The sequence below is a fragment of the Vigna unguiculata genome, chromosome 7 (genome assembly GCF_037176805.1).
Source record: "Vigna unguiculata cultivar grain cowpea cultivar isolate G323 ecotype 2 chromosome 7, ASM3717680v1, whole genome shotgun sequence".
NCBI lineage: Eukaryota > Viridiplantae > Streptophyta > Magnoliopsida > Fabales > Fabaceae > Vigna > Vigna unguiculata.
Genome location: NC_140798.1, coordinates 36,246,371 through 36,256,644, shown reverse-complemented (window position 1 = coordinate 36,256,644; position 10,274 = coordinate 36,246,371). Strand labels below are relative to the sequence as shown.

The window sequence follows — 10,274 nt, the reverse complement described above, 5'->3', positions numbered from 1 at the left end:
TTTGAATTTTTTCGGGTGGGAAAATAGAGAAAACTATTTTATTTTACAGGTTTAGTTTTAACGGGTTTTATTTGATGAGATGAAAATGTAAGAAATTAAGATGATTTTGCCAATAATATAAAAAATAGCATTATATATTTAAAAATAAAAGTTTAATATAACAATGTCATTAGAAGTAATGAAATTGGTTTTCTTTATTGGACAATATTTAAATATTTTCAGTATTTGACTTAAATTAAAGTTCACACCTATTATCAATGAAAAACTTTCATTTTAGTTAAAGAATTAAAAATGTTTAAAGATTTCTACTTTATATCTTGTTTCTTACTACATTATAACTATGTTAAAAAATTTTACTTATTTTGTCCTTCTTTAATTGACATTTTATAATTTATCTTTTATGTTTGTCTGTATTTCAGTAACGATAAAATGAAATTGAAACTTTTAATATTTTGTACACCTTAAAGTTAAATAATGCATTAACAAAAGGTTGAAAGATAGAAGCAAACTTATGATAAGATTATAATAGGTTAATAGTACGCGCTGAGTTTAATATGATAATAATATCAAGATTTAAAAAATTGATTTTGATTCTTAAACTCTTGCCACTAAAGTGAGAAAAAGTTACATTTATTCACATTATTTTGTGTTTTTCAACTTGTTGTGCTTGAATTGAATGATAGATTTGAGAGGGATGAATTTGGGAGAAAAAAAAAGGATAAAATTGAGACTGTTTAAATTAAGAGAAATAATATTGAAAAAGAAAAAATGAAAGGAAAATATATGAATGATATTATTGGTTTAATAAATTAAAAATATATATATATTTTATTATTATTTATATGCAATAAATTAATAAATGAAAAATTATTATTATTATATTTACTTTCTTCGCAACACACTTCACACCAAAAAATTTAGCATCCGACTTTTATTCTATTTTTCGTGATTTCAATTCTGTTTTTCACACTTTCAGTACTTTTCGATCTTCTTAAACAATACATCTTCAAATCAAAAAGTAAATAATATTTTAACTTTGACTTTGATATTATTTTACCAATTTAAACTTAAAATAGACAATATAATGGACTCATGAGAATTGGGATGACAAAAGCATGCAAATGTTTCTAATGCATTTTATTTCTTTCATATAATAGTACTTCCTCACTTGCTTTTCTCTCTCTTAGTAATTTATTTGGACTTCAGACAAATATTTTCTGATTTTCTCTTATACTCTACTTTTCCCTCTATTGGGATACTGGCTCAAACTTTCACGCAGTCAACCTAGTGGCATTGATTGTATGCCATGGATTTTTTAAGTATAGTTTGTAACTCTCTATATTATGTTTGGATTTTCTGCTGTTTTTATCAACCTTTACAGTTTTAATTTTACATAATTCATTTTTAAAGAAATAATAATTAAGTAAAGTAAATTATACTTTAAAAATATTGTTCAAAGCAAAGTTGTATTAAAATTTAGTGTAAAATAGTTAATCTTTTATTTATATTTATAATATATATATATATATATATTATTTTAGCCAAACACATTGTAAGAGATGAAACCAAAATTGATCTGAAATAATTACCACTATTTTTTTTTTCATTTTCAGACTGTCGTATTCCCTCATGGACCAAGACAAGACTCTATTGGGACCACCTTTTGTGTAACATGCTATGAAGTTAATTCTTAGGCATAATTGGATATTGGCAAAATGCTCCTAAGTTATTTTCATTCTTGTATTTATAATTGAAGCCAATAATGTCATCCCTCAAATACTCTGGGTTCGAAATACGAATAGAAAGTCGCAAAAGTGTTCAAAAGCACTTTTGCAGATTCTTTTTCATTCATTTGACAGAAAAATAGAGAATGTATTTATTACAACTTACAAGTAGCCAAATATTAACAAATTCCTTAAGTAACATAGCATCTCTTCATGAATGGGTCCATGCTGAAATAATCATGGAAGAACATCTGAAGAGGTATAAGATGAGTCTGCCAAATCTTCTTGAAGAAGTCTGGGAGATCTTTAGCCTCAACATTGGATGGAAATATACAGAGTAATTAACATGTGAAGACATCTCAAAGGAAACTTTCAGCGCAGAAGAACTAAGACCATCGATCACAAAGTTCTTCATTTCCTTTTCCCTGTACTAAGTGACAGGAGTTCAAAGCTCCTGAGGGCATCATCACGGCCAAGTCTTGTCCCCGAAGTCCGAGTTAGAGATGTTTTAGACTCGGAAGCAGGTTGAAGTCTCTGAGTTGTTGATAGTCTGCCACTGCTTGAGACCAGTCGGCTAACACGGCTTTCACTGGGCTCGCCGGAAGAGCTTGGTCGGCTGCTTGACAAGACAAGCTTCTTTGAAGAACTGCCATTACGAGAAGAACTCCGAGGCCTCTCAGAATCAGCTTGCTGCAAAGAATAACAGGACTAAGTATAAGAGTCCCATAAACGTTTGACGGTTACCAATTCATATCATATACAGACAGAAAATGATGACTAAGAAGATACTAACCACATCTTTTGACGAAGAAGGCGCATCATCAGAAGACTTATGCCTAGAATGATCACCATGCAGACCAAGTCCAGAGCCATTCCTCCTCGCAAATGCCTCAACTGCACCTGAGAATCTATCTCGAATCTCTGATACACCTGAAATACAAGTCTAATACTCATTAGTTGATGAAAGCCTTTTTCGTACAATTTGTAGAATTTAAATAAAATACTTCTCGGTCATGCACAATGTACAGGAGAAATACTTTGAACAGGACAAAATAATCAATTTCAAATATAAGATAAGAATAAAACTCATAAACATGCAGAATACTGAATAAAACTATAAGGACTATGAACACAAGTAACAACAATTGCTACTGGAAAAACTGTAGACAGATGAAACCTGAAGGTCGTTCTCCTGATTGCCCTGGGTTTATGACTGGCTTCCCACTTGGCTGTTGAAGATGTGGCAAACAAATGATTAGAAAGAACCTTAACTTTTGCTAGAAAAACAATGAAACTACGCTAGCTAAGAAGAACTAACTCGAGCTCTAGAGCTGGATCCGATTTGTGGATACTTCAACATTGTCCAGTCAAAAACATAGTCAAACTGATACCCTACGAAAGCAAGAGCTTCAAAGCCTTAGAAAATTTTTATTACTCACAAGGAAACATCAAAGTTTATTTGTGCAAAGTTAACCTTCTCGGATGAATAGGTCCCGAAAGAGTCTCTTCAGATAAGAGTAATCGGGCTTATCTTCAAACCGCAATGATCGGCAATAGTGGAAGTATGATGTGAATTCCGATGGATAGGACTTGCATAATACCTGTCTCAGAAACCCATACAATAAATTCTTTGCAACAGACAATACAAAAGAAAAAATTAATTAATTGCTGAACCAATTCTACTTGGTTAAAGAAAAGAATTCCCAGAAAAATGCCAGCACTGAACAAATTCTACTGATGATTAAATCATCAAAAAACAGTAATCAACCTAATAAATATAAATAAGCACCAAATTTTCTAATTATTAGAAAATTCACATAAAAACTGCCTACTGAACAAGTAGTAACCTCTATTGGAGTAAGCATCTTCTTTTCACTTATCTTGTCATACTTTTGCTTTTTAGTGCCAGCTTTCAAGCCTTGCCATGGGAGACTGGAACACAAAAGCCAAAAATTTTAAAATATAACAACAAAGATTACCGCAGAGAAAAAAAAGAAAATAGTATTTTGACTGACCTTCCTCTCAAAAAGTACATGAGCACATAACCAAGAGATTCTAGATCATCTCTTCTGCTTTGTTCTGCACGAATTATTAGAACAAGATTGTTATAAACTTATATCAATGTTGACTTTAAAAAGTTTAAGAAAAATTTATTGATTAGAAGTTACACGCAGCAAACCCACAATCAATAACCTCACTCACCAACTCCCAAATGAGTATTAACACTTGCATAACGAGCAGTTCCAGTGAGGTTTTTGTTTTCCCTGAAAAAAAGACAAAGTACAATGACCATTCACAAAAGAAAAGTAATGTCTAAAACTCAAATTCAACCCATCAGTTTAATCCCTACTAAGCACCACAGCTATCTGATAGAACACTTATGCGATGTGTCTTTAGAATAACTCGTTGTGGATCTGAATTATTGAGGTATACGTAGTACATATTGTATTGGGTTTGCTGTGTATATTGAAGGGATGAGATGAAATGAAATGAAAACAAGCTGCAGAGCCTGCTCAAACAAAATGTCAAAATTATTACCTGTATGGTATATGCTTATGTGTTTGAAGATCCCGGTACTTTTTTGCAAGGCCATAATCAATTATGTATACCTTCAAATTATAAAAAAAAAAAACAGAAAAAAAGAACATTAACCAAAACCAACTTAGTTATTTAATACATGACACCTATCTGGCAGAAAATAAATTCAAAGATTAATTGTAAATTCACCTCCCTTTTCTTTACAGACTCTTTTATGTGACACTGTTAGGGCCTGAATTTGTTTGGAAGCCTTCATAATTTACCAGATTTATAATAGTCTAACCTTAAGTAAACTGGAATAGTAAGTAGTTTGGTTTTATACAGTACCAGGAACACAACTTTGACTTATATAAAGCATTAAATTATTAAAAAAAATAAAAAAAGTTGAGTTAGGCACAACAAAGGAGGGAGCAGTAGAGTGAAAACAAAATCAAACATCAACTGGAAAAAATACATATAAAGGAAATAAAAGGAAATAAGAGAACCAAAGGTTTAGTTGCAAAATCATGCCATGGTTTACAGAAAGTTAAAGAGAGCTTCCCTAAAGAAGGTTTACAGTAGGAGAAATAAGGCAGAGAACGGATATTACAATATTAAGTAGTGAGCAGCAGTAGTTACAACCCAATAGACAATTAATTGTATAAGTCAGAATAAAAAGAGAATAAATGCTGTTTGCTCAAATAGACAATTAATTGTAACAGCCAGGAGGGAAAGAGATAATAAATATGAAGCAGGAAGCAGGAAGCAGGAAGTAGGGAAAGTTAGTAGGTGTGTCTTGCGAAAGGATTTGACTTGTGAGAGTGCATGTCTCTCCAATACTGGGTAGGAGTATATTTTCCGCTCTGTATTCTTCATCCTCTCTTTGTCATTGTATTTCATTAAAACCAAGATTCAGGATAATGAAATTTTATTTCTCTTCATAAGTTGTGATCAAGATTTTATCAAATAATTATCATAAACATGTAAAGTAAGGTAAGCTTGTTTACACTTAAGCATTCAAGTTCTGAATAATAAATTTCATATCCAATGGCTACTACACAGAAGAGATCACTACAAGTTTAAAGCAACATTGAAGTCTCCGTATATCCATAGTGTGAAAACAGTTTAATCATAATCTTAAATCATAACTGAAACTACTTCATAATACAAGAGGGATGCCATGCATAAACACCCAACAAGACAAGACTTAATTAAAATAAATGTGGCATACACAAAATTACCTGATTTGCCTTCCGGCCTAAACCCATTAAAAAGTTGTCAGGCTTTATATCACGATGGAGAAAACCCCGGGAGTGCATGTACTCAACTCTGTTTATCTAGGTGAACCAAATAGAAGAAAAGAGTAAAAATATAGCAGCTCTTTGCCCAAAGTATAATTTGTTGAAATTAAAGCCATGCTTACTAGCTGATCTGCCAGCATCAGAACTGTTTTCAGAGATAATTTCCTATTACAATAGTTAAACAAGTCTTCAAGACTTGGCCCAAGGAGGTCAATAGCCATGACATTGTAGTCACCCTCAATTCCAAACCATTTTAGATGGGGTATACCAGCTTCAAAAAAAAATGAAAAGAGCTTATAGCCTAATTTCATTTCATGACAGTAAACTAAAGAAATGCAAGTCTAGCTTGCAAGAAAAGAAGTTGATAAAGTACAGATTGAAAAAAAACTGGTGAAAGGATGAAAACTTACTTCCTCCTTGGAGAAGCATATATAATTTAGACTCATAGTGAAGCTGGGGATGCTTGGTCTTCACAGATTCCTGTTAAACCAAGAGAATTGGGGGCCAAATAAGCATCCATTAACAGAGGAGCATGAAACACCGTGTCAAACGAAGTATGTAAATCAAATATTAGACAGCAATATTTGTTATCCTTTCCCACTGGCCAATATAGACAAATACAGCATGATAATCATTTAAGATATACATGTCAAAGTAAGCCAACCCGGCTCACACGGGTTGGCTCACCACGAGCCGGGTTGAAAATGAGTGAACTCAACCCGGCTCACTTTATGGTGAGCTAGAAATTTTGTAATCCGGCTCAACCCACCACGGGTTGGTGGGTTACCAACCCACTTAAAAAAATTTTTTTTTTTAGTATTCAAATATTTAAATAAATTTTTAAGTAACCCATGAGATGACAATCATAGTAAAATCAAGAATCAATATCTTGATCATGCTCACCGCCAATATATGATGAATTGTTTCCAAGAAAGTATCCATATAGTATAAGAAAACATGGTTAATATTACATATTTTTTGTCATACTATTCAATAAAATATAAATAAAAAAACTATACATTTTTGTCATGTTACTTTAAAAAAATTGTTTATAAGACGGTTGTTTAAATAATTTATTATAAAGATTATAATTAAAATTTAAAGTATCAACATGTATAACTTGACAATCAAATTAATTAAATATTCAAACTATTCAAATATTATTTAGCAACATTCTAGCATTTAAAAATATGAAATTGTGAACATGTATAACAGGAGTAATAAATAATTATTAAAAAAAGTTAAAAAAATAAATAAAAGAAACTAAAAAAAATTGTAAAAAAATGTTGGTGGGTTAAGTGGGTCCATCCACCTTCAACCCGGCTCGAACCCGTTTAACCCGTGGGTTAAGTAAGCCGGGTTGAGTTCAACCCACTTTTAAAAAAATTAAATTTTTCTCAACCCAACCCGGCTCGACCCCGTTGTGAGCCGGGTTGACTCACGGTTTGAAACTCATTTTGACATCTATAATTTAAGACATAATTTAGGCAGGTGACCGTGGAAAATTACATACAAGAGTTGAAACAGTCGCTGATCAGTGATATATTCACTGAAAAGCATATGACCCATCAGTGTATTATTATAACACTACGTATTTTTCATGGCTGCCAGATGCCACGGAGGAATCTGCAAATCCCCTTTAAAATTTCCGATCAACAATAGTTATCCTAAAATCCCCTTTCTTATACAAGACAAATCGCAAAACCCGAAAATATTGCCCTATGCCTCAGCTGACGGTCAAGCCACCAAAAAACAAAAGCATACCAATTACTTCAGTCCAACAACAAAATAAATTGATCTATGTTCTATGAAAAACAAATATTATAAAAGTAAAACAACAATCAAAAACCCAATAGAACTCAAAAAATTGCACTCACTAGCTTAACAGCGACTTCCTCCCCACTTTGTACATTAACACCTGAACAAAACACAAAAATACAAGAAGATCAAGAAAGATGTTAAATCCAAATTAATGTTACAAAAACAAAATACTCTGTATACTAACCTAGGTAAAGCTCTCCAAACGATCCACTCCCAATCTTCCTACCAAGCTTGAATTTTCCACCAATAACATGATCCATGATACAAACCCAATCTCTCGATCCTTGTCAAATTACAAAAGCACTTTACTAAACAACTCAAACAAACAAAAAAATGCCTATTCCCAGTATCTCATCAACGATTGAGCTTCATTTGCAGCACAATCTCAGATCCAACGAGATTTGCCACTAACTCAAAGATCCAAAACTATATTTAATAACTCAAAAATTCAGGCTATGCTAATCCCAGTACCGTAAAAATCGTAGGAAAAAAAAATTTGATCAACGGAAGTAAGATCAGGAACTAGAATCTACAAAACACCCACTGCGATTATGTGGTCGCTCAAAGAAACCCCTTCTCCTCTTCTACAACGAAAAGAGATCGAATGGCGAAAAGGATGAAAAAAAAAAAAAACAAACCGGAGTAGCAGTGAGTAGATAAACTAAATTATGTTCTATTGCGGCGAATAGTGTGAAAAAATGCGGTAATGTAGAAGGAAGAGGAATCTAATAGGTACGATATTCTCGGGCAAAGAGGGGTGATAGATTTGGCATCCGCCTTCGGATCTGTCTTTGAGGACAGGAAGTAGATTTTGTAGGAAAAATTTCAGATTCGGAAAAAAGAAAAGAAAAGAAAAGAAAGTGATGTGAGAGATAGAGAGAACATAGAAAGAATAGCTATTGTGAGGTTGGAGGAGGAAGAAAATGGACGACTGTCCAAATTAACGCCAGTTACGATATTATTTATATATATTAATAATAAATAAATAAATTGTTTTAAATTTGAATCCATGAAAATAAAATGTGATTAGTTGGAACAGACTATCCTCTTAAAATAATCAACCATATATTTTTGTAAAAATTAGTCACTAATAAAAGTGTGACATTCAAGTTAAGAGTTTATTTATGCTTTTGAAAAAGTGATACTCATAATTTATTTAAATTTATCTTAAATTTACTTCCATAAATGGTTAAAAGTTTGTTGGAGCCTACCTATGTGATAGAAAATGTGTTTCATTTGGATTGTGTACAAAAGTTTATTAAATCAAAGTAATCAGTTTATTAAATTCAGGAAAAATAAAAAGATTTGTTGAATACTATAAAAAATAATTAAATTTATAAGAGAAGTAACTTGTCACCTTTGTATTTGTCTCCACTAATTGCTTTTTATATATGCTTTGGAGTTTGTATTTATGGAAGAGAGTTATTAGTTGAGCTTTAGTTTACGTGAGATATAATTACACCGATGTCTCAATGCATTAGTACAAATTTTGAAATAAATATCCGGTTAATCGTTTTAAAGATAAAATAGGTAAAACAATATAATTTTTGTAGAAATCTATAAAAATTATTTAACTTATCTTTTTTTCGTTTTTTTTTTTTATATCGCGATTTAGTCAAGAGTAGTGATGACAACGGGACGGGAACGAGTTCGTTATGGCATACTCCTTTTCATAGAAAAAATTCATCGACATTCTCATCTTCATCTCCAAACATAACGAGTATCAAACTTTTTTCTCATCCTCATCTCTTTTGGATAACGGATATATTCTTGTACCTATATATGTATATATTTTCTTACTGTTTCAATATTAATTAATTAATTTTTATAAAATAATAAAAAATCAAATGAAATATAATATATCAAATATTCAGTATTAAGAAGAAGGTTGTCTATTCGATATCAAATATTTAAAAGAAAATTATAATTGTATAAATTTCAAATTAGAATACCAAATAAAATTTCACGAGGATTCAAACATTTATTAAATTTGTAAGCAAACATTAATCAAACCTAATTGACAAAAAATTAAAAATATTTAAAAAATATACAAAAGGAAAATAAATATTAAAAATAAAATATATTTTAAATGTCTGTTTGATTGAGTTTTTAAAATTCTAAGGAATATTTTTTCAATATACTAATAAAAGTTATATTACATAACTTTATATAATAAAACACGCAAAAAATAGAAATTAAACTAATAATAATAAAATCTTAACATAAATGTTGTATCTTTTGAACTTTAATATATATTGGATGGAAAAAAAGAATTATTGGTAATTACATTAAATTTTTATATTATAGTAAATAAAATGTATTTATACAATTATAATAACAAAATTACAGTATAATAATGAGTTAAAAAATAAAAAATAATTATATAAAATATATCAAAATAGTATTCTACATTATAAAAATAAACAATAATAAAAGTATTAAGAAATTATCAAATGTGTGTCTTAAAACAATTTGAAAGACTATTGAAGAAAATCGCACAAATGAAAATAAACATATAATTAAGAGTATAATAAAATGAAAAATATCTTTGAGATTTAAGAAAACTTTTCAAATATCAATATAATTAATAGTTGAGAAATAACAAAAAGTGTTTTAACGAAACAAAAGGGTTTTTCAAATAATATAATAAAGTAAAGGAAATAATTTTTTTTATATTACCTAACAAATATAACAAATGAAAAGTTTATGCTATTAAATATTTAAATTATCGAGAGTGTTAAATATTCTTATGTGAAAAGAAAATATATAATAAATAAAAAAAGTTAAAAAAAATAGAAATATTGATTTGCGAGACATAAAAAATATTTAAAACCAAACAATTAGAAAAAATAAAAAATAGAAAGTGCGTAATAATATATATATATATATATATATATATATATATATATAT

General features: G+C 30.0%; 1 protein-coding gene across 1 annotated transcript; it reads right to left on the bottom strand.

Annotated features, from left to right (window-relative positions):
* Positions 1 to 1,793: 1,793 nt before the first annotated feature.
* On the bottom strand, positions 1,794 to 8,297 carry CKL10 (casein kinase I-like 10). Its single transcript, XM_028080855.2, has 14 exons — positions 7,548 to 8,297; positions 7,420 to 7,460; positions 5,953 to 6,022; positions 5,665 to 5,813; positions 5,483 to 5,578; positions 4,263 to 4,333; positions 3,927 to 3,988; positions 3,740 to 3,803; positions 3,572 to 3,656; positions 3,199 to 3,325; positions 3,043 to 3,116; positions 2,902 to 2,953; positions 2,518 to 2,654; positions 1,794 to 2,414 (listed from the first exon to the last, which is right to left on the bottom strand). The coding sequence occupies exons 1-14, from the start codon at positions 7,621 to 7,623 to the stop codon at positions 2,136 to 2,138; spliced, it is 1,383 nt and encodes a 460-aa protein (XP_027936656.1). The 5' UTR covers positions 7,624 to 8,297; the 3' UTR covers positions 1,794 to 2,135.
* Between the last annotated feature and the right edge of the window lie 1,977 nt (positions 8,298 to 10,274).